The sequence below is a fragment of the Sus scrofa genome, chromosome 14, assembly GCF_054392235.1.
Source record: "Sus scrofa isolate SSC_HxYL_T2T_F1_AM1 chromosome 14, Sscrofa_HxYL_maternal_Yorkshire_Landrace_v2.0, whole genome shotgun sequence".
Taxonomy (NCBI): domain Eukaryota; kingdom Metazoa; phylum Chordata; class Mammalia; order Artiodactyla; family Suidae; genus Sus; species Sus scrofa.
This window is the reverse complement of record NC_139396.1, coordinates 136,342,851-136,367,642: the sequence shown is the minus strand read 5'-3', so window position 1 is coordinate 136,367,642 and position 24,792 is coordinate 136,342,851. Positions and strand designations below refer to the sequence as shown.

The 24,792-nt window shown below is 47.5% G+C and overlaps 2 protein-coding genes across 2 annotated transcripts in view; both read left to right on the top strand.

The window, feature by feature from the left end:
• Nucleotides 1–18,333, top strand: part of ARL3 (ADP ribosylation factor like GTPase 3) — a gene marked incomplete at its 5' end in the record, with an annotated part of 31,200 nt that extends 12,867 nt beyond the window's left edge. Inside the window, 3 exon segments of the mRNA NM_001031785.1 lie at nt 4,083–4,133; nt 6,511–6,696; nt 18,286–18,333. Of these exon segments, the coding sequence (NP_001026955.1) occupies nt 4,083–4,133; nt 6,511–6,696; nt 18,286–18,333 (285 nt within the window).
• PCGF6 (polycomb group ring finger 6) overlaps nt 1–24,792 on the top strand; it is a 1,082,924-nt gene that overhangs the window by 600,578 nt on the left and 457,554 nt on the right. The window lies entirely within an intron of this gene.

Sequence of the window (24,792 nt, the reverse complement as noted above, 5' to 3'; positions counted from 1 at the left end):
TGAGTATCTAGACAAAGTTCTCAATGCTATTCAGCAGGATCTCCTTGTACATCTATTCTAAGTTGTGTCTGATAAGCCCAAGTTCCCGATCCCTCCCACTCCCTCCCCCTCCCATCAGGCAGCCGCAAGTCTTTTCTCCAAGTCCATGATTTTCTTTTCTGAGATGTTCATTTGTGCTGGATATTAGATTCCAGTTATAAGTGATATCATATGGTATTTGTCTTTGTCTTTCTGGCTCATTTCACTCAGGATGAGATTCTCTAGTTCCATCCATGTTGCTGCAGATGGCATTATGTCATTCTTTTTTATGGCTGAGTAGTATTCCATTGTGTATATATATACCACATCTTTCGAATCCAATCATCTGTCGATGGACATTTGGGTTGCTTCCATGTCCTGGCTATTGTGAATAGTGCTGCTATGAACATGCGGGTGCATGTGTCTCTTTTAAGTAGAGTTTTGTCTGGATAGATGCCCAAGAGTGGGATTGCGGGGTCATATGGAAGTTCTATGTATAGATTTCTAAGGTATCTCCAAACTGTTCTCCATAGAGGCTGTACCAGCTTACATTCCCACCAACAGTGCAGAAGGGTTCCCTTTTCTCCACACCCTCCAGCACTTGTTATTTGTGGACTTATTAATGATGGCCATTCTGACTGGTGTGAGGTGGTATCTCATGGTAGTTTTGATTTGCATTTCTCTTATAATCAACGATGTTGAGCATTTTTTCATGTGTTTGCTGGCCATCTGTATATCTTCTTTGGAGAAATGTCTATTCAGGTCTTTTGCCCATTTTTCCATTGATTGATTGGCTTTTTTGCTGTTGGGTTGTATAAGTTGTTTATATATTCTAGAGATTAAGCCCTTGTCAGTTGCATCATTTGAAACCATTTTCTCCCATTCTGTAAGTTGTCTTTTTGTTTTCTTTTGCTGTGCAAAAGCTTTTCAGTTTGATTAGGTCCCATGGGTTTGTTTTTGCTCTAATTTCTATTGCTTTGGGAGACTGACCTGAGAAAATATTCATGATGTTGATGTCAGAGAGTGTTTTGCCTATGTTTTCTTCTAGGAGTTTGATGGTGTCCTGTCATATATTTAAGTCTTTCAGCCATTTGGAGTTTATTTTTGTGCATGGTGTGAGGGTGTGTTCTAGTTTCATTGCTTTGCATGCAGCTGTCCAGGTTTCCCAGCAATGCTTGCTGAATAGACTTTCTTTTTCCCATTTTATGTTCTTGCCTTCCTTGTCAAAGATTAATTGACCATAGGTGTCAGGGTTTATTTTGGGTTCTCTATTCTGTTCCATTGGTCTGTCTGTCTGTTTTGATACCAGCCCCACACTGTTTTGATGACTGTGGCTTTGTAGTATTTCTTGAAGTCTGGGAGAATTATGCCTCCTGCTTGGTTTTTGTTTCTCAGGATTGCTTTGGCGATTCTGGGTCTTTTGTTGTTCCATATAAATGTTTGGATTGTTTGTTCTAGTTCTGTGAAAAATGTCATGGGTAATTTGATAGGGATTGCATTGAATCTGTAGATTGCTTTGGGTAGTATGGCCATTTTTACAATATTGATTTTCCCAATCCAGGAACATGGAATATCTTTCCATTTCTTTACATCTTCTTTGATTTCTTTGATTAAAGTTTTATAGTTCTCGGCATATAGGTCCTTTACCTCCTTGGTCAGGTGTATTCCGAGGTATTTGATTTTGTGAGGTGCAGTTTTAAAAGGTATCATATTTTTGTATTCCTTTTCTAATATTTCATTGCTGGTATATAGAAATGCAACTGACTTCTGAATGTTAATCTTATATCCTACTACTTTGCTGAATTTATTAATCAATTCAAGTCAGAGTAGCAATTTTAAGGCATGTAAAGGTGGGAAGTGAAGATTGTTTTTCATTGTTGTTTTTAAATGAGAATGTTCTTTTTAAAAAGTGTTTCCAGGAGTTCCCGTTGTGGCACAACAGTAACGAACCTGACTAATATCCATGAGAACACAGATTCGATCCTGGGCCTCATAAGTGGGTTAAGGCTCCTGAGTTGCTGTGAGCTGTGGTGTAGGTCAGACAAGGCTTGGATCTGGGGTGGGTGTGGCTGTGGCGTAGGCAGGCAGCTACAGCTCTGATTCGACCCCTAGCCTGGGAACTTCCATATGCCGAGGGTACGGTCCTAAAAAGACAATAAAAATAAAAAATAAAAAGTGTTTCCATTATACCAGTAGTTTAATAACAGTTCTAACTTCTTTAAAGAAAGTTTGAAATTTTGATAATATTTAAGGTTAGAAACTGGGAGAATATTTAACACACTCATTGAAAAAGGACTAAAAAATTATGTCTCTCATTTTCTCTTTTGCTTTCCATATGAAGAATTACAAGGGAACTTTCATAGGAAGTTAAAGTAATTAATGTGCTTAGGTTCCGTAACTATAGGTGATTTTTCTTTCTTTTTTGGTCTTACCTAATTTCTCTTTTATTTTTGTTAGAGGGTGTTTTTTATGCAATAAATAAGATTCAGTGATGAGGGAGAAAGGGATTTGTAATTTATGGTAAATCTCAAAACTTTTCTTACTCTGGCAGAGCCTTTGCCCTTGCTATTTCCAGTATTTGATTTTTTTTTTTTTTTTTTTTGGTCTTTTCCCTTTTCTAGGGCCACTACCACAGCATATGGAGGTTCCCAGGCTAGGGGTCTAATCAGAGCTGTAGATGCTGGCCTACGCCAGAGCCACAGCAACTCAGCATCCGAGCTGCATCTGCGACCTACACCACAGCTCACGGAAACGCCGGATCCTTAACCCACTGAGCAAGGCCAGGGATTGAACCTGAAACCTCATGGTTCCTAGTCGGATTCGTTAACCACCGAGCCACAACGGGAACTCCTCCAGTATTTGATCTTAACCTCCCAGCCTGTGAAGGTAGAATTGGGATAGAGATCCCTGGGTCTCCTCTCCTACGACCCAAAGACAGTTAATACTGAAAATGGTACCTTCAGAATGATGTTCGAGGATGACAGGATTTGTAAATGCCTCAAAACACCATGCCTTGGAGTTCCCGTCATGGCTCAGTGGTTAACGAATCCGACTAGGAACCATGAGGTTGAGGGTTCGATCCCTGCCCTTACTCAGTGGGTTGGGGATCTAGCGTTGCCATGAGCTATGCTGTAGGTCGCAGACATGGCTTGGATCCCACGTTGCTTTGACTCTGATGTAGGCCGGTGGCTACAGCTCCGATTTGACCCCTAGCTTGGGAACCTCCATATGCTGCGGGTGCAGCCCTAGAAAATGAAAAAAGACAAAAAACAAAAAACCACACCATGTCTTCCTGACAATTTGGGACCTAGTATAGCAGAATATTTAAGAGCAGCTATGGACTTCACTGTCAAGTGTGCCCAAGTTTGAGTCCCCATTTTGTCATGTACCAGATGTAACTTGGGCATGTTACTTAACTTCTTTGGGCTCATGTTTATATATGTACAAAACAGGATAAAAATGAAATCTATCACACAGAGTGATGATGGGGACTCATAGGCTAAATCTAGAAAGAATGTACAGTGCATGCCCATTCAATGTAGCTGTTTTTATCATGCTTGGCTCTCCTGACTTTCTACGTTGGAGCTTTGCTGGAGCTTTGTTTTCTGGGCATCTCCTTTGAATTAAGTGATGATTTCACATCTATGGCTGACATAAGAATTACCAGCTCAGGAGTTCCCGTCGTGGCGCAGTGGTTAACGAATCCGACTAGGAACCATGGGGTTGCAGATTCGATCCCTGTCCTCGCTCAGTGGGTTAAGGATCCAGCGTTTTCATGAGCTGTGGTGTAGGTTGCAGATGGGGCTCGGATCTGGCGTTGCTGTGGCTCTGGTGTAGGCCGGTGGCTACAGCTCCGATTAGACCGCTAGCCTGGGAACCTCCATATGGCGCCACAGGAGCGGCTCAAGAAAAGGCAAAAAAAAAAAAAAGAATTACCAGCTTAGTTTCTGTATGCTCTGCTAAGTGAAATCTGCTGTTGGGGAATCATCTGCTCCTTCCCTGAAAGTTGCCCTGTCTTTTTCCATAGCTGCTTATTAAAGTTACCTTCTTCTTTTACTTTACAGATATATGTAATTGACAGCGCAGACAGAAAAAGATTTGAAGAGACGGGTCAGGTAAATGATTGTTTTGTTCAGACAGTTCCCAAATAATTGGGTATTCATTAATCTACTTTGTAAACATATAAGAGTGAGGGAAGTATTTTTTGTTTAACCTTTGCAGTTTAAACGAGGTAGTCATTTTGGCAAGCAGGCAAAATATCACTTGCCTAAAAAGAAATTAGTTGAGAATTCTACAAACAGTTTTTCATTTAAAGCCTTTTAGTTTTAATCAAATTAAATAGGACATAAGCAAATGGAATTTACCACCATGCCTAAGAGCTCTTCAGGCCACCTAGAAATGAACTTGAGCAATTCCCTTATCATGTCTATGTACTTTTTTCAGTACCAACTTAATTGATCCCAGGGTAACTTGCATAAATTAGAAGGGATGAGAAGAAATGTGCAAATGAAGACAAAGCTGCTCTTCTTTCCAAGCCAAGAGATAGGACCCTTTGAACCCAACGATGGCTTCAAATGCAGGGTGCACGTCAACTTGATTCCACGATGTGGTTTGTGTACACAGCTCTAAATAGAGAAGCAACAGGCATAGACCATTTTACCCTCACTGAGTGCACTGATAAGAAGCGAGTAGCAAGGTGGATGTCTTTTTTTTTTTTTTTTTTTTTGTCTTTTTAGGGCCGCACACAAGACATATGGAGGTTCCCAGGCTCGGGGTCTAATTGGAGCTACAGCTGCCAGCCTACGCCACAGCCACAGCAACGCCAGATCCAAGCCAAGTCTGCAACCTACACCCCAGCTCACGGCAATGCCAGATCCTTAACCCACTGAGCAAGTGCCAGGGATGGAACCCACAACCTCATGGTTCCTAGTCAGATTTGTTTCCGCTGTGCCATGACAGGAACTCCAGGGTGGACCTCTTTAGAGAAGTGTGCCTACCTTTTGTTGCAGAGTCCTTGGCCTATGTCCTCATCTACCTTCCAAAGGTAGCAGTCCCACATTTATGTTCCTGTTCCCTGGAAGCTAGTTTGAGAACTCACCAGCCCCTTGGAGACAGCCCTTCTCCCTTCCACACCCTGATGATTTCTGGACCATCACTCATGCGTGCAACATGAGCTTGGAGGTGAAGAATGTTAGGCGAGGAGCTGCGTCTTGAACCATCCCATGCTCTTTGAGAACCAGAGTGTCTTAAGGAGCTAAAATGTGGGTTGAGTGGGTAAGAAGTGGGCATTTAGCGAAGTGGATACCTTGTCCTGTAGTTATTATAGATGGAATCAACATACAGTTTAGACCTCAACCAACAATTTAAAAATCATAGACCTTGCCAGATGGACTAGTGCAGTTACTTTAGAATGTGGGTTTGATGAACTGTAATATACATGCATGCATGTTTTGAGGATAGAGATTGAGGAAACAGAGTCACAGTGTCATAGCAATTGTCAGTTTGAGTTCAAATTTTGAAATATATATGCAGGAGTTCCCGTCGTGGCGCAGTGGTTAACGAATCCGATAGGAACCATGAGGTTGCGGGTTCGGTCCCTGCCCTCGCTCAGTGGGTTAACGATCCGGCGTTGCCGTGAGCTGTGGTGTAGGTTGCAGACGCGGCTCGGATCCCGCGTTGCTGTGGCTCTGGCGTAGGCCGGTGGCTACAGCTCCGATTCAACCCCTAGCCTGGGAACCTCCATATGCCGCGGGAGCGGCCCAAGAAATAGCAACAACAACAACAAAAGACAAAAAAAAAAAAAAAAATATATATATATATATGCATATGTATATATACATACACATATATGTAGGTACATGTGTGTATATATGCATTGAAAGTTACTTGCAGATAATAACCTTGGGTAAGTTTTAAATCTCTAACCACAACTTGTATCCTCCCTTGAACAGTGTTTCTAAAGTATGATCTAGGGAGTTCCCATCATGGCTCAGCGGAAACCAATCTGACTAGTATCTATGAGGACACAGGTTCGATCCCTGGCCTTGTTCAGTGGATTAAGGATCTGGCATTGCCATGAGCTGTGGTGTAGGTTGCAGACAAGGCTCAGATCTGGCGTGGCTGTGACTGTGGTGTAGGCTGGCAGTTATAGCTCCAATGTGACCCCTCACCTGGGAATCTCCATATGCCTCAGGTGCGACTCTACAAAGACAAAAAATAAATAAAATAAAATAAAAAAGTGTGATCTATGAATCCCCTATAACAGAACTACCTGTGGAGCTTGTTAAAAATGCAGATTCCTGAGCCGTGGCTCAAGTTTTCCAAAGTCTAAAATCTGCCAGGAGATTCTTGCACAGGCTCAAATTTGAGAACCACTGCCCCCTTGAAAGTTGCTAGTTGGTCAGCTTAACTGTTTTATTTCTAATTAGAAATGCATGGTTAAATAGCATACATTTCATCCTTCCCTCCCTATCTGTTCCCAAAATGATCCAGGAACTAGCTGAATTACTGGAGGAAGAAAAGCTAAGTTGTGTTCCAGTGCTTATCTTTGCTAATAAGCAGGATCTGCTCACAGCAGCCCCTGCCTCTGAAATCGCAGAAGGACTGAACCTGCACACCATCCGCGACCGAGTCTGGCAGATCCAGTCCTGCTCAGCCCTCACGGGAGAGGGCGTTCAGGTGAGGTTACTGGAGAGCTTAGTCACCTGGCAACACAGCAGCCAACCCAGGCAGTCTGTCTCATTGGTTGGGTGGATCTGGATAGAAACAGCTGCAAAACAAATAGTCTGTGATGGGCAGATGAACCATTCCAGGATATGAAAGGCATGGAGGAGTTTGGTTCTTTTCTGCTTAGCAACCAATCTGATATCATTAACTGTTCCAGGAAAGCCACAGATGAACCACTCCACGCAAGCGACAAGCTACCCCACTGGGGAGGAGGTCAGGACAGAAGGCTTCAAAAATGCTTTCTAGGAGTTTCCTGGTGGCTCAGCAGCTTAAAGATCTGGCATTGTTACTGGTGTGGCTCTGGTTACTGCTGTGGGCATGGATTCGATCCCTGGCCTGGGAACTTGCAAATGCCACACGTGTAGCCCCCCAAAAATGCTTTCTAACGCTAGGATTCTTTGATGGTTCCATTGAGGGTCCTGTCTTGTGTCTGGTATCATGGATGCTAAATACTTATACTCCCAAGGTCGCAGAGCCATCAGCAGTCACACATGCTAGTTATCCTAGAAGTGTTTTGTTTTTTCTGTTGGCTATCTTCACTGCTCTCAGGGTTGGTGTCTGTTTCCGGATACTCCAAGTTGGCTTCCCACCAGGGGGCTTCTGCTGACAGAAAGCCTTATGCTTTATACTGAGGAACTGTGTCCCAGAGGAGCAGGCGCCCCTTCATTTGAGATTAATTTAGGGTAGGAAACGATGGTAACAGAGACGCCTATCCTCAAAGAATGATAGTTTCAGATCTGGTGCTTCCTACCAAGCAGCCTCAGACCAGTTGACCCTTGGGGTCAGCCCTCTAGATTACTTCTTGAGTCTGACGCCCCCAGCATGCTCCAGATGCCTCATTGTAAACATCTGGTGTACCTGCCAGGGAGGTGGCCCTGTGCCGCAAGCACCAGCCAGTACTACTCCAGGATGCTTGGGGGCAGGGGGCAGGGGGACGCACCATCTGGAGCAATGGCATCTCCCCTCACTGCCCTGGGGCACGTGTTTCTAGCTGCATGACTCGTTTGCTTTTTGGCGAACTTGGTGGGTTGGGGGATGAGCCTGCGATTTGATTCTCAATCGCTGTCCCCTCTTTCCACTTCTCTTCCCTCCCTCCTCAGACATTTGATACTGATTTGTCTTAAAACTGCCTGGCTCCTTTTATCTCACGCAAATAATCACTTCCTAGGATTATCTCACTTGTCCCATCTGTTTGCGGCTTGGTTTTTTTCCTTTCTGTTTGCCAAGGCCCGCTTCTGTGCTGGGCCTCTGGATCCAAGGGCAGTACAAAAAGTCAGTACAGAATGACTTTCTGTACTGACTTTACTCCAGACTCTACTCCAGACTCCTCAAAACCTACCCCTCAGAAGCTCTTGGTGCATGTGTGTGCATCGTGGGGGCTCCCAAATAGCCAGAGATGACCTTGGCTATGTCCCCAAAAGGAAGCTGGAGCTTGGTGGGTCTCTGTGAGGTTTAGGTTTGGGGAGGGGACAGATGTTAAGTCTTATATATTTCCTTCTTCTTTCCTGGTTTGTGGTTATAAAACATTATATTCTCATTGTTAATCATATCAAAGTACTACATAAAATTGAAAACTTTTCTCTCTAATCTCACTCAGCAAAGAAACTACCATTAATAGTTTTATTCTGGAGTTCCCGTTGTGGCACAATGGTTAACGAATCTGACTAGGAACCATGAGGTTGCAGGTTCGATCCCTGCCCTTGCTCAGTGGGTTAACCATCCAGCGTTGCCGTGAGCTGTGGTGTAGGTCGCAGACACGGCTCGGATCCCACGTTGCTGTGGCTCTGGTGTAGGCCGGCGGCTGCAGCTCCGATTCAACCCCTAGCCTGGGAACATCCATATGCCGCGGGAGTGGCCCCAGAAATGGCAAAAAGACAAAAGAAAAAAAATAGTTTTATTCTTCTCAAATCTCCTCTATAGGAGGTCCTGTTGTGGCTCAGCAGAAGCGAACCCAACTAGTATCCATGAGGACATGAGTTCAATCCCTGGCCCCACTCAGTGGGTTAAAGGATCCGGCATTGCTGTGAGCTGTGGTGTAGGTTGCAGACTCGGCTTGGATCTGGCGTTGCTGTGTCTGTGGTGTACACCAGCAGCTGTAGCTTTGATTCAACCCCTAGCCTGGGAACTTGCATATGCCACAGCTGCAGCCCTAAAAAGCAAAACAAACAGACAACCACAACAAAAAACTCCTCTCTCCTCTATAAAATTGTAGTCATGGAGTTCCCTTCATGGCTCAGCAGTTAACAAACCCGACTAGGATTCATGAGGATGTGGGTTCAATCCCTGGCCTCTATCAGTGGGTTAAGGATCTGGCATTGCCATGAGCAGACTTGGCTTGGATCCCACGTTACTGTGGCTGTGGTATAGCCAGCAGCTGTAGCTCTGTTTAGACCCTTAGCCTGGGAAGCTCCATATGCCAGAGCTGCAGCCCTAAAAAGCAAAACAAACAAACAAAAAACTCCGCTATAAAATTGCAATCACTTGTTGCAATTTTGAATTAACTGGGTATTTTTTTTAGCTCAATGGTCCAAAAAGTATATTACAACCCAGGGTGTTTTTGAATAGGCACTCTGATCATTTTATTTAGCTTCTAGCTTTTAATCAAATTTTGCCTAAAGTGTTTCCCTCAGTTGTGCATAAGATGATACTTATGAAGCCTAAGGTTATTTTGGTGAGGATAAGACCCAGGAAAAGAGAGTAGCTTTCTTGTGTTTGTACAAACAGCTTCAGCAAGGGGACTTTGCCTCTCTAAACGGCTTAGAACCCAACTCTAGAAAGAGAGAGTATCTTGAGTCTGGGGACTCTAAAGGTGGAGCTTAAGAAAATGAATACATTTTCTGGAGTTGCCTTTGTGGCTCGGCAGGTTACTAACCCGATTAGTACCCATGAGGATGTGGGTTCGATCACTGCCCCTAGTCAGTGGATTAAGGATCCAGTGTTGCCATGAGATGTGATGTGTTGCTGTGACTGGCAGCTGCAGCTCTGATTTGACCCCTAGCCTGGGAACTTCCACATGCCACAGGTGTGACCCTAAAAAGAAAAAGAAAACAAAGAAAACAAAAAAGAAAATGAAAATGAATACACACAAAATGTATACCCCTAAGAGAGACCCCTGGTGGCCTAGTAATTAAAGGAGCCAGTGGTGTCATTGCTGGCCCAGGAACATGCCGTGGGTGTGGCCAGAAAAAAAAAAAGAGGGAAAACAAAGAAAGCTTCGTGATCTTCTCTTGGCCAGAGTATTGAAGGGGAAAAGCAAAGCCGGAATTAACAGTGAGGCTCTTGTTGCTTCAGCCACTCTTAGGGATATAAAAAGGAGGGACTAGAGTTCCTCGAATCAGAATTTAGGGGAGCGGCCTTCACGTCAAGGGTGCTTCCTCAGAGAAGCTTGGAGGGAAGCGCTGGTCATTGTCTTCCCAGCCCTTTCCCGTCCACACCCAGCCAGGCAGAGATGACCAGGAGGATAGAGCTGTTTAACTACCATAGAAATGGACTTCCCGTAGATACAAACTATTGCATTTGGAGTGGATAAGCAATGAGATCCTGCTGTATAGCACAGGGAACTATATCTAATCACATGTGATGGAACATGATGGAGGATAATGTGAGAAAAAGAATGTATATATATTCATTCTTATATATAAAAAGAATGCATATGTATTCATTTGTATATATTTGTGTGTGTGTGTGACTGGGTCACTTTGCTACATAGTAGAAAATTGACAGAACACTGCAAACCATCTATAATGGAAAAAAATAAAAATCATTTAAAAAAAAAAAGAAAAAAGAAATGGAGTTCCCTTTAAGTGACAGGATCTTTAGGCCCAAAAGGAGTCTGTGTGCTACCAGACAGTTAGAGTCTGGGGGGAGGCAGGAACCAAGTGAGACAGTCATGTATGATTTGATTTTGTTGGAAAGTTCTTCCCAGGTCAGGGACCTTCAGCAACTAGGTTCACAGGAAATGATATCAAGAGAGATCCAACAAAGAACTGTGAACGAGAAAAATAGTGATTTCATATGGAGGAGAAATAGTTTGAAGGTCACTTAATTAGTTTAGTAGATAGTACCATGGTGTATAGAATTGGGTAGTTAAGACTGGGATTTCAAGGTTAATGAGATTAAATTATGGTTAATAGAATGATATAAATTTAGAGAATTTAACCATTATTTGAAATGGGTTATTTAATAAAAATGTTAATTAAGAAGGGAATCTGCTGTCTATTGTCCTTTAATGGTAACCTTTGGGGACTGGAGAAAGGTCACAGTTTTCTATGGAAACACTTTTCATTGTGAGGCACTGATTGACCAGGTTCCCTCTCAGGTAATGCCTTTGACCTAAGCTCATGCCCATTCAGCCAGTTTCTCGGTTTTCACTTTAAAAAGAGTCACTTAGACGGAATTCTCTGCATTGCTCAGTTCAAGAGCAGACCTTTTCATGATTCTTATTAATTAAGGCTTTAAGTATTCCTAAAAATGAAAGACTTCACTAGAAAAATGTCACTTTCAGACATACAGTCTTTGTAAAAATTACTAAGATTCTGGGAGTTCCCATCATGGCTCAGTGGTTAGCGAATCTGACTAGGAACCATGAGGTTGCAGGTTCGATCCCTGGCCTTGCTCAGTGGGTTAAGGATCCGGTGTTGCCGTGAGCCGTGGTGTGGGTGCAGACATGGCTCGGATCCTGCGTTGCTGTGGCTCTGGCGTGGCCTGTGGCTGCAGCTCCAATTCGACCTCTAGCCTGGGAACCTCCATATGCCACGGGAGCGGCCCAAGAAAATGGCAAAAAGACAAAAAAAAAAAAAGAAAGAAAGAAAGAAAGAAATAGGCAGGGCTGCCAAAATGGATCTGATGTGAAGTGGGTCAATTATCTGGCACCACAGCCCTAATAACCCTAAAAGAAAATATACAAAGGTTTAAAAAAAAAAAATGGAATTTCTGTTACTGTTTCAGATGTTTAAAAACAGTGTCTCTCTTTTACATTGTGGCGAGGGTGAGGGGCATTGTTAATCAAAATGCATTTGAGAGACCTGTCCTCTCCTGATAAATAACCCTCCAGTGGGTGAGTCAAGGGAACTGGTCCACTGATGGTGAGCTGCGCCCTCTGGCCTCGCTGGGCAGGTTGATCGCTTGTCCTTAGCTGAGTAGCTTAAACCCATGATTTAAGAGCAGGGAAGGCCGTGAGTCCTGGGAAGATTTCCGGTCCTTGCTGTACCTGAGATTCTGAAGGCAAATACGTGCAGTCTCTACAAAGACAGGCAGTTGTGGATGCGGCAATCGGCTTTGGAGGGCTGCAAGAGAGTTCGGAACAGGTTTTTCTTTGCCTCGACTGACGGTGACAAGGAGGCCAGCCCATCACATAATGAAGCAGGTTTTTGTGGGGAAGTGTCAAGAGCAGAGCATAGGTCAAGGGCACTAAAAGCTGCAGGGGAACATCAGTCTTGGAAACTCTGTCCTGTGGAGAGCCCCATAGTCCAGAGGAGTGGTCAGAAGAGACCCAGTCATGTCAAGCAGATGAAGACAGGAGGAGGAGAAACTGAGCAGTGTCTGGGAGGGAGAGCCTGCAGCCCCCTCAGGCAGACTGCTTCGCAGATGTGGGGCAGCCCCCCGCCGCGTCCTGGGTGCCAGGCGGGGGTGGTGAGGGCCTCTCCTAGTGCATAACATCTTTTCGTGTCTAGAAAATAGTGAACAAAAGATCTGGATTAGAGCCAGAGAGAAGTATAGAGAAATCAGCCCCTCTTCCACCTGTACACCTGAACGTGAACCCCAAACCACAGCCCTCCGTGGTTGTCGTAGTTTCAGATATTTCAGGACATTTCCTCTCTAACACGTTGTGTTTATTTTTTTTTTAATTTTTAAAATTTTTGCTTTTTAGCGCCACACCTGTGGCATATGGAAGTTCCTGGGTTAGGGGTCTAATCGGAGCTACTGCTGCTGGCCTACGCCACAGCCACAGCAACGTGGGATCCAAGCCGCATCTGCAACCTACACCACAGCTCACGGCAACACTAGATCCTTAACCCACTGAGCGAGGCAAGGGATTGAACCTGCAGCCTCATGGTTCCTAGTCAAGATTCATTTCCACCACACCACGATGGGAACTGTGTGTTTGATTAAAATTATATTCATTAGGAGTTCCCTTCGTGGCTCAGCAGTAACAAACCCAACTAATACCCATGAGGACAAAGGTTCGATCCCTGGCCTTGCTCAGGGGCTTAAGGATCTAGTGTTGCCATGAGCTGTGGTGTAGGTTGCAGGCACGACTTGGATCCCAAGTTGCTGTGGCTGTGGCATAGACTGGCAGCAACAGCTCCGGTTCGACCCCTAGCCTGGGAACCTCCATATGATGTGGGTGCAGCCCTAAAAAGACCAAAAAAAAGAAAAAAAAAGATACTGCTTTAAAATTTGCTCTCAAAGCAGAAATCAGCAGTTTCATCCTGGTCTCTAGCCTTAGTCATAAGAGACCTACCTACCCCAGTACCTTTGAGTAGCAGAAGGTTCTGGGTATCACTCTCCATGCCCCCACCTCATGCTCGTCCCTTCTTTTCACATCGTTCCCACATTCCCTGTGTTCCTTCCCCGAGCAGGAGCGAGGACCTGGCTCACAGAGGCCTCAGCTGCGTAGAAAGGGCCTCTAGCAGCCTGAGCCCAAGCTGCCGCTCAGTGTGCCTTGGGGATGAATGCTAAACCTTCACTAGCCCAGGTTCTCATTTTTGGTTTCCTTTGTCTTGACGCAGGCAACCTTTCCCTTAATATGCCAACAGAGTTTCAATATTTTTTTTTAAATGACATTTGCAACTTCTTTCTAGGCCCAGATCAGTTTTTTTGGGTTTTTTTGTTTGTTTGTTTTTGGTCTTTTCACCTTTTCTAGGGCTGCTCCCACGGCATATGGAAGTTCCCAGGCTAGGGTCTAATCGAAGCTATAGCTGCCGGCCTACACCGTAGCCACAGCAACGCCAGATCCGAGCCGCATCTGCGACCTACGCCACAGCTCACGGCAACGTCGGATCCTTAACCCACTGAGCAAGGCCAGGGATCAAACCCACAACCTCATGGTTCCTGGTCAGATTCATAAACCACTGCGCCACGACAGGAACTCCGGATCAGTTATTTTTGACTCCAAGTGTGTATGGAACTGCTTATCTGCAACTCAGACCTCAGGTTTATTTTTAAATTTTCAAACCCCTCTGTGGACTGAAAAAGCCAGCTTGGGACATTCGTTTTTGCTACCTCTCTGGTACAGCGCCCTTTGTCACCAGAAAAAGTATTAATAGCAAGCAATATTTTATGTATGCCGCCTCCAGCTGCTCCTTGACCCTGGGGGCCCAGTGGCACAATGGGATAGGCCGCATTGCTCAGCAAGGGTCTGAGCTCCATCGTCTTAAAGCAATTACTGATGTGACCGTGTGGTCCTCGTGGCATTAAAAACCAGACCCAGCCAACCATGGCTGCCACTGCTTCCTTCCAACCACCAAGCAGTGATGGATGCATTGCAGAGATCAAATTAGGAGGGATGCAGTCAGAGACCCCTCTTCCCACAGAAAGGGCACTGCGCCTTTCATCCTGGAACGGAGAGATCTGAGATTAGCAGGTTTCCACCCATATGGTTAGGGGCTGCCTTCTATTTTCCCTGGTGCTTCGTAGGGAATAACATCATGACACGGTAAAATTTATTTCCTCTCCAAGAGGCCAGACACAGCTCAGTATCTGAGGTTCGGTGTCTCTCCTAAGTCTCTGTTATTGAATGGAAGCTAATCAATTCAAATTCCGTTTCAGCAAGGCTGGTCCGGGGGCGGCGTGGTGGGGGAAGAAAGGAAGGACTTATTCATGCCATAGGATTGTCATCCCTGGGATGAAGAGCAAATGTGCAGAAATTTGGTCAGACCAGTTTTTGACAATAATGGTTCAACCATTAAACAAACCTGTGCGTTCATTTCCTTCTTTGGAATCAGAGCCGTAACCTACTTCAAGTAAACGATCACCTTTTCTCAGTCATCTGTTTGAAAAAATCAAAGCCATGCCAAATTAAGGCCAGAGTGATGTGGCTGCTGATTTAAATACAAGAAGCAGATGGTTCCTCCTCTTGCAATGATATTGTCTGTAAAGCTAGAGTTTCCACCCAAGGTGGAAACTCGTGCATAGTTCATACGCTGGAATGGCGCAGTGAGATGAATATGCAGGATTCCACACGCACCGATACCTGACAGCCTGGGAATCTTGCGAGTCGAGTGCTCGGAAACAGCCTCTGGCATCTTTAGGGCTGCAGCAAAGCCACACCGGGTACCTGGCTGGGGCTGTTCCACCTCACACCCCTCTATTCAGCTGGAAGTCATGACGAAGAAAAAACTGAAATTGCTCCCTCTGCCACCTTGAGGGTGAGCCCCAGCTTCTCTCTAAACTTCAGGCAGAGCTCCTCCCTGCACTTGCCTGCAGTCATGAGAAATGGTCAGTGGTTAAAGAGCAAGATGCTGAGATCCCTGGTGGCTCAGCAGGTTAAGGGTACGGTGTTGTTCGTGCTGTGGCTCAGGTCGCTGCTGTGGTGCAGGTTTAATCCCTGGCCCTGGAACTTCCACATGCTCCAGGCACAGCCAAAAAAAGAAAAAAGAGAAGAAATGCATGGATGCTGGGGCTAGATTTCCTGGGTTCACAGCCCGCCTCTGCCATGCACTCTTCTATGCCCCCATTCCTCACCCATTCGGGGGAAATCGCAGTAGTGCTTATGTCACAAGGTTGTTCCAAGGATTAATTTAAAAAATAAAGGAGTTCTCTTGTGGCATAGCATATTAGGGATCCAGCACTGTCACTGTAGCAGCTCAGGTCGCTGCTATGGTGCATGTTTCATCCCGGGCCCAGGAACTTTCATGGCCAAAAAAAATAAAAAATAAAAGCGGAGTTCCCATCATGACTCAGCGGAAACGAATCTGACTAGCATCCATGAGGACTCAGGTTCGATCCCTGGCCTCGCTCAGTGGGTTAAGGATCTGGTATTGCCATGAGCTGTGGTGAAGCTGGCAGATGCTGCTCGGATCCCACGTTGCTGTAGCTGTGGTGTAGGCCGGCAGCTGTGGTTCCGATTGGACCCCTAGCCTGGGAATCTCCATATGCCACGGGTGCCGTCCTAAAACGCAAAGTAAATACAAATTGTCTGCGGCAGGCCATGCCAAGTTCTCTAACAGCACCTCAAGTCAGTCTGGCATGGACCCTCCCCTCAGAGATCTTGGACAGCACTATTATCTTTCCTTGCCAGTGGGCACCCTGGCACAGCTTGTGCCTGATTTGGTTGAAAAGGTATCATTCTCCTTGCCTGTTGCCTCTCGGACACTTCCCAGCTGCGGCTTAGGCTCTCCTCTGGGTAACAACAGGATAGGATTACTCCCCAACCTCCAAACACCTCAGAGCAGGGCGGCTGCCCCCAGCCGGAGCAGGAGAAGCCTGCTGGTGCTTCCCACACTCCAGGTTGCCCGCCCCCCCTTTCCCACCCTGAGCGGGTCAGCCGGTGGGGCCCGACTTCTGAGCGCCCTCTGCTGGCAGGACTGTGGCTGGAAGGGCTTTGCCACCAGTGGCCCTCACAGACATCTGGAGGACACTGCCCCTCAGTGGGGCTCCCCCGTTTAAATCCCCTCTGCCTCCATAACTGATACCCAAGGGAAAGCTGCCCCTCAGCCTCCACGTTCTGCTTTGGGTTCCTGCAGCTGAGTAAATATTTTTCCTATCTCTTTGAGTGCATTCATGTTGAGTTACATACAGTAAAAGAAACCCATCCCCCTCTATCATCAACAATAAAAGAAACCCATCCCCCTCTATCATCAGCCATAAAACAAGGGGAAAAACAGTATTCATAGAGTGTGGGAACACTGTTCTTGATTTTTCTAAGAAGATGGTTTGATAACATGTTGCAAGTCTCTATAGAGGAGAAAATATGAGGTACGCACCTTTGATGGTGTCTGTGCGGGTTCCTGAAGATGGAAAGGGCTACGTGAGTGCTGAGCTGTTCAGCTTCCAAAGCAAAGAGAAGATGGTTATCTTATTCATCCCTCTTTTATTTGTAAAATCTTTTTGTCTCCTGGCAGGTGATCTTTTTTTTGTTCCTGGAAACCAATTAGCTCCTAAAATTAAACATGCTTCTCTTTAAATTAATCCTTTTCGTAAAATGGTCTTAAAATTGGCCTCAGCTTTTCAGAGTAAGCAGCTGACCCAGTTATAATCGGCGATGCCTTCGGACTCCACCTTCTCCCACCTCGGCATTTCCCCCCCCAGTTCCCGCTGCTGCCGGGTGCTGTCCGCCTTTGCGCCTTTGGGTCTTTGGCCATGGCCAGCCTCTTCTTGGCACATGCCTGAGGTCTGCTCTGGGACAGCTGTTAGATTATCTGGTTCTCCCACCCAAGTGCTCTGTTGGCAAGGGGCGGAGTTTTAATCACTGTAAATTCAGGTTATGGTCAGATTAGCCAGGAGATGGGATGCCTGCTGGTTGTTTTGCAGCGATGTATTGTTTATGGGATTAATGCTCCGAATGGTCAGGGGTGTCAGCTGATATTTATTACTTTAAGCTGTCTCAGCTGTTCAGGTTCAACAGCTAGCTAGCTCCCTGGTCACAGGAAATGCGGGGGCCCTGGATGTCATGTACACCCTGAAATGTGCACATGTGTCAGGGACTTCAGTGAGCATGTGTGACAGATGCGGGGTGAAAGGGTGCATGGCAGGAGCCTCTTCTGATTTTGTTCTGGGCTTCTGAGAACTCCGCATGCCTCTGGGGGTCGGAGAGACTCTAGGGAGAAGGCGAGCATACAGGGATGGCTCCAAAGGGGGTTGAGAAGGGGGTCATCTCTGGCAGGTCTGGCACGAGAACTCATGTCGCCTGCCAGGTGGCTGTGGGCTTGGTGTGGTTTCTACCTCCCTCGTCTCCAGTCTTCTGAGAGGACACTTTCAAGGTCACTGTGCCTTTAAGGGAACCTTCTCCGCAGCCCTTCTGCTTGGGAGTGAGTGCTTCAAGCTGCAAGGACCAGACCAGGTCCTTTTTGAACCTTCTGTGATGCTGTACGAAGGGAAATAAATGCACATTGCCACAGTGTGTGTCTAGTAACGCGCACTGCAGTGGGTTTGTTTTTCCAAAAAGAAATTTAATTTAGCCCAAGTGTACACTGTCACACAGTAAACACACCAGGGCACCAGAAGGGTGGCTTATTGAATTTAATGCCCTAGTAAAGGTCAGCTTTTAGAAAAAGCCAAAAATGGCTGGAATCTGTCCTGATAGTGCCTCAGTCAGGCCTTGGATCCAGGCAGATGTGTTTATTTTTTCAGAGGGAGTTCCTGAGCACGCATCTCAAGTTCAGGCTCTGCACACTCCTCCTCCCATCAGAGGCCTCCCCCTTCCTCCCCAGGAGGTCACTGTCCCCGGTCACCCAGGTGGGCCCCTGGGGCAGACCAGCTTCGTTGAGCTGGTGGTTGGGGAGGGAGGGCCCAGGACCCTCGCCCACTCCCCTCCAGGGCTGGAGTGTGTGGTTCCTTTCTTCCACCTAACACTGCCTCTCTCTGCCATTTCCCTCAAAGGACGGCATGAACTGGGTCTGCAAAAATGTCAATGCAAAGAAGAAATAAAATCTAGACGAATGGAGACGCAGGAACTGCGGGAGCTGAATTCTGTCCTGAAAAACACTAATTTGCTGCTTTCTGACCAAATGTTTTTCCATCTGTGTACAGCTACAGCTGTGTGAAGAGAGGGAACAACACCGTTTAAAAAGAATCCCCATTCCAGCAGTAGATTTAACTGATCTCTGAGGTTCAGTATCATTTTTCGAATAAAGGAATTATATTCTTTCCTCTGCATAATTGAAATAGTATTAAATGTCTCAAAGCACATGATTAGAAAATGAGATCTTTTAAATGAGCAAGAGATTGCATGGCAGTTTAGACAATTCCAGTGGGCTTTTTTTCTTTTTTTTAAAAAAAAAAAAAAGAGAGAGGGTGGGGGGAGAGAGGAAGAGGAAGATGAAGCAGCAGCTTAGGCTGTGGTCATTGATTTCCTGACCTGTCCTTACAGCCCTTCGCGGTGTTGAAACCCAGACAGTGTTTGCTGGTACTGGTCAGTGATTTTTACCATCACCAAGTAAGCTGGGGCTGCCACAGCCTGTCTGGGCGGGAAGCTACTGGGAGGGGAGGGAGGAATAGCCGATGATTAAACCGTCTTGTCATGCAGGTGGGGGACTGTCTATTAATCCCCACCCTTTGGAAAGGGGGTGGGGGGGAGCCTTTCTTGCAAACAAGTCACCACAGTAACATACCCCCGTCCTCAACCCCCCAACCAGCCACACAGGGAAACAGATTCTATGACTTGTGACTGTAACGGCATCTGGAATGTAAGGAGAGGTGGGAGGTTTAATTCCAGAAAAATTACAAGGTCCTTAAAAAGCCCTCACATGGAGGGCTCAGGCTAGCGTAAACAGGCTTTCTCCAGTTCAGTGGAGCAGGGAGCAGCCGACTCTGAGATTAGCTGGCTTCTCCACCACCGTCCTATAGAGGGGATTTCTAAAGCTCAAAGAAGTCTGTGTTTAAATGATCACAATAGGCCACTGCTATCAGATTTTAAAAATAAACGCGGCTTTACCGTGAACCCGCTCCACTGAGAAAAGCCAGGCAGATCGATTTTTAGAATAGATCAATTTTTACAGTGCCGGCAACTTGGTGGTGTGGGCCGCGCACGGGTGGAGTGGGCTTGCTGCTGGGAAGAGCACGGGTGCCTGTGATTGCAGGGGCCCTGCCCCGGGAAGCCACCCCAGCTGCAGGGCCCATCCGCTGCTCTGCAGCAGAATGTGTCCTCTGTTGATTGATGGGGGAGGCATGGCAGGAGACTTCTCCTGCCCCGTGTTGCAAAAAGAGCTTGTTTCCCTGAGCCTTAAGAAATCCCCGGCTTCAAATGTGGGAAGGCGAGCCAGAGCGTCCCCTGGCTCCTGAATCGAACTCTGTTCTGAGGCCTGAGCTCAGGGGTTTTCAGAGAATGAATAAGAGGCTGTCCAGTGGCTGGTGGGGCCCACGAGGCCAGCGGCCCTCTCATCCCGGGAGGTAGCCCTTGCTAAACCCACCAAGGCATGTGAGCCGCCTGAAGGTCACTGCAGCCCTCCGTCCCCGGCCTCTCTGGACCAAGTTGTGCAGGTGAGGCTGAAGCATGGCCCGCTTCAAAGGCGGTCTGGGGTGAAAGTCATTAACAAGGCCAGACATGAAAAGGTGCCCCGGGGTGGCTGCGGACAGACCTGTAAGGACTTGCGAAACAAAAGAAGGTGAGCCGGCTGCTCCCCGCGGTCTCCTCTGGCTTGTCCGTCTTATACAGGCACCTCTCGCGCTTTGAAGGGACGCAAAACAGAATTAATGGAAATGTGGCTCTAGCCCTTGAAAATGGTTTTTCCCTCCAAAGAGTGCACCAGGGATGTTATCTGAGGGGCACAGTGTCTGCTCTGAGGTCTGTGATTGGGGAACCCTGCAACGTGGAACTTGGACTCTGGCAGTGCATGGCCTGTGAAATATTTTTGTTCTTTTACCACCAACTTAGGGAACTGTTTGAAAGGCGCCCCCCCTCCCCCGGGCCTCGGCCAGCAGGCAGAAGCCACTTGCCCTCCTCTGGTAACAGCCTCTGTGAATGTTCAGATTTGCTTCTCAGCTAAAGACACAGAGACATTGTGGCTGTCACAGGCTTTCATCTTCCCTTTGAGCCCCGCTGAACCCTCCCTGGGCTCCAGGGGTAGATGAGAGAAGCCTAAAAGATGCAGCGTTTGAAAGCTCCCGGTTGTAAAAACAAAATGCTTCTCAAGTCCCCAGCCCCAGCCCCACCCCCACCCCCGGGCCCTCACCAGAAGACCCAACTGGAAGCAGGAAAGGGGAGGCCGGGTCCCCCATCCTCCCACCCCCTGTGAGTCTTAGTGAGCCTCCCTCCCGCCTCCGGGGCACGAGTGCATCTGAAAGTGCGGGGGAGAGGGTTGGGGGCCAGAGGGCAGGCGAGGCCTGGGCCAGGGGCCCCAGGATGTGTGCTCAGACCAGTTGTGGGAAAAACGCCTTCCCTTCCCTCCTCCCGACCTCCCCGGAGCAGCTCCTTCTGGCTGGCTTCCCCACGCCCAGGGCCGCACACCCTTTCCCCTTCACTCTCCCTTGGTTGCTATGGAAACAAGGGTGTCATTGATGTGGGCTGAGCTGGGGAACATGTCCGCGCACAGCTGAGAGTCAGCGATTGTGCCGCCGGGTAGAAAGGTGCAGGGGTTAAGGTCCGCGGCTCCCCTGCCGCAGTCCTGCCCCCTCCGTCCCTCTCACTTCTCTCTCTCTCTCCTGGCTTTGGACAAATTTCTTGATTCCCCTCTGGGCTAAAGCTGTGGCTATTTTTGCGCAGCTCTGTGCCCCACCCGCACTGTCGGCCACTCCTTATCCGGCCTGGCCTGGAGGGTGACACCATGTCACCCTCGCCAGGACTCGTCCCTTGATTCCCGTCAAGAGTTTGCTTTGATTTCTCTTTCCTTCTCAGGGGCCAGTTCTTACTTCTTTTTATTTTTAGCTCTGCACTCCGTGTGGTTTCAGGGTTCAGTCTGATCCATCGAAAGGTTCTTTTTTTATAATCCCTTTTGAAAATGATAATCAAAGGAAGGGACGTGGTATTTGGTCATGTGGAAAATTCAATGTATAATTTAGACGTCTGTCAAAAATCCGACAAATAAAATTTAGCTGAAACGAAGGCAGCCTGGAAAGTGTCCTGTCCTTCGCTGGCACTTGGGGAGGGGAGTGGGCCTGTGGGGAGCTTGTCCTCTCAGGGCTTCTCATCGCTCAAGGTGCTTTCTTCAGAAGGCTGTAACCTGAACACTGGCGATGGCGAGAAAAAGAACCCTTTCTGAAGCCCCTCCTGCACACCAGACACTTCATATACATCATGGAGCTGTTGTTAGTCCCACTTTGCGGCGAAGAAAACTGAGGCTCGGGCCTGGGTTAAGGAATTTGCCCAAGATCACAGAGCCATTAGTGCCGGCCAAGCTGCCTGCTCTGGAGGACAAAGACAATAACAGCCCGTTTCTCAGCCTTCCAAGTTCACACCAGGGGTCTCCTCTGATCAGCACTGCTCCCCAGTGGGGTCCCTGTCCCAAATATTAAGTGTCCTCACGGTGGCACAGCCATAAACTTTGTACCATCCTTTGCACAGACAGAAAAAAGAAGTTGGGAAAGTTGGGGCTGGCCAGGATACTGGCCGTGTACCTCGTTCCTAAAACTGGATTTTCCTCTTAGGATTCAGAGAGGGGAATAAACGTGCCCAAAGCCACACAGTAGGAGGCAGAGTGGGCTCTGGTCCAGGGCCCTGCCCTCGGGAAGAGAGCTTGTCTTCCTTCCCCTCCGGCAGCCTCACTTCAGTGGCCTAGACACCTACCAGCCTGGCTGGTCCCAAGCGCCTGCCTTTAAAGGCAAGCTGTTGGCAAAACAGAGGGGAGTTCGAGGTGGGAAGAGAGAGAAAGGCCAGTGTTGCCAGGTTAGCGAGAGGACCCCCAGTTAAACTTGAACTGCAAATAATCATTTTTAATATGTGTACCCCATGCACTGAGACATACCTACCATTGTCATTGAAAAATTTATCTGAAATTCAAATGTAACTGGCCCATCCCAGTTTTTGTTTTTGTTGTTTGGCTCAGTCTGGCAACTCTACCCAGAACACCCTGGGCAATAAAGGGACAGTGTGATACAACTGGAATCAGACCCAGAGATCTGTCCTTGTCCATCTATAAATCAGCTCTGTGATCTTGGCCAAATTGCTTTCTTTTTTCTTTCTTTTTTTTTTTTGCCTTTTCTAGGGCTGCACCCCGCGGCATATGGAGGTTCCCAGGCTAGGGGTCCAATTGGAGCTGTCGCCACAGCCACAGCAACGCGGGATCCGAGCCTTGTCTGCAACCTACACCACAGCTCATGGCAACGCCGGATCCTTAACCCACTGAGCAAGGCCAGGGATCGAACCTGCAACCTCATGGTTCCTCGTCAGATTTGTTAACCACTGTGCCACTACGGGAACTCCTGCTTACTTTCTTGGAGTCCTGCCTCTTCATCTGTGAAATGGGACTAAAGTGGTAGGGAGATTTAAAAGAGATATAATGTAAATAAAGGTAGATAGAGGACAATAGCTAGCACATAGCAGGGACTCTACATCTCAGTTTCTTACCTATAAAATGAGGTAATCAGAGTTCCTGTTGTGGCTTAGTGGGTTAAGAACCCAACTAGTATCCATGAGGATGCAGTCCCTGAGGATGCGGGTTCGGTCCCCAGCCTCGCTCAGTGGGTTAAGGATCCGGCGTTGCCATGAGCTGTGGTGTAGGTCACCCATCCACCTCGGATCCCATGTTGCTGTGGCTGTGGTGTAGGCCCGCAGCTACAGCTCCGATTAGACCCCTAGCCTGAGAACTCCTGTATGCTGTAGATGCGGCCCTAAAAAGAAAAACAAAAGCAAAAACTTGACATAGCGTCCTTGAGGATTCGGGTAATGATCCCTGGCCTCGCCCAATGGGTTCAGGATCCAGCATTGCTGTGACTGTGGCGTAGACCAAGAGCTGCAGCTCCAATTCGACCCCTAACCCAGAAATTTCCATATGCCACAGGTGTGGCTGTAAAAAGGAAAAAATAAAATAAAATGGGAGTTCCCATCGTGGCACAGCAGAAACGAATCTGACTAGGAACCATGAGACTGTGAGTTCAATCCCTGCCCTTGCTCAGTGGGTTAAGGATCCGGTGCTGCCGTGAGCTGTGATGTTGGTCACAGATGCAGCTCAGATCTGGCGTTGCTGTGGCTGTGGCATAGGCCGGCGGCTACAGCTCTGATTTGACCCCTAGCCTGGGAACCTCCATACGCCACAGGTGCGGCCCTAAAAAGACAAAAGACAAAAATAAATAAAATAAAATGAGGTAGTCATCTACCTTGTGGAGTTCTCTAGAGGGTTAGATAAAGTTACGGATGTCCAGTGCTGAGTAGGCGCTAAATCCTTGGTAGCTATTATAGTAACTGGCAGAAATTCTGGAATCCAGGCCTTCCCAGGACCCCAAGACCTCAGCCCTCCCACCTCCCCTCCCACAGAGCGGCCAGCAGCCTTCCTGGAGGGGCTGGCAGCCCCCTCGTCTCTCCCGGGCTCCCAGGGCCACCCCAGCCACACCTCCTGCAATTAGATTTGTAAGTGGGAACAGGCTCTTGTCAGAGGCTCCTGATTGGCTCGGGGCAAAAACACAGTTTAGCGCTCAGTCAAGCTGCATTTTAGGGCCTCTGTCTTTCTCTCCCCCCCTCCCCCCTTAATTGCAATCTGTTCAGTAATTTCCTTTTCCAACCCTGCAGAACACAGAGAAGCTGCAGCACAGGAGCCAGGCAAGGAGGAAGGAAAGAGACCTTCTGCTCCCTGCAGTGAATTGCTGGTCCAGCACTGTGTCAAGTGCATGTGTGTGTCCAGAACCAGCCACACATGAGCATGTGGTGATACAGCCCATAACCAGGCCCCTGCAGGGTCATTCATGCCAGGCACTTCACAGTTATCATTTATTTAATCCTTGCAACAACGTTGGTAACTGCAGGTATTACCACTCAGTTTGGGGAGGAGGGGTCGCAGAATTTGAATCACCTGCCCCAGATCATGCCAGAAGAATGGGGCAGAGCCAGGGTTTTCACCTGGGCCTGTTTCACTGCTGGGCCTCAAGTTCCTCTCATGATACCTTTTCCCCTTTCGGCTTCCCAGCTCAGAAAAGGAGCTGAGGGATCCTCCTGCACAAAGGAGCAGGGAGAGGTTTCTTTTCCCAGAGTGAATAGTAGTGTCCCAGGGACAAAAAGCCTTTGCTAAAGAAATGAAATATTAATGATAGAAATGCAGAAAGCAAGCTGAGCCAGGGAGGGGCAGGGCTTGTGAGAGAACTTACGTGGATACCTGAAGCTGAGAGCTGCAGGTGTTGGGGGCAGAACAACTATGTAGCTCAGCAAACTGCTCCTCCTGTGCATCATTCCCTGCCTTGATTCCCTAAGTAGCCCCGCCAGATAACCACTCCCATCCCTCCTTCCCAGGTGAGGACACCAAG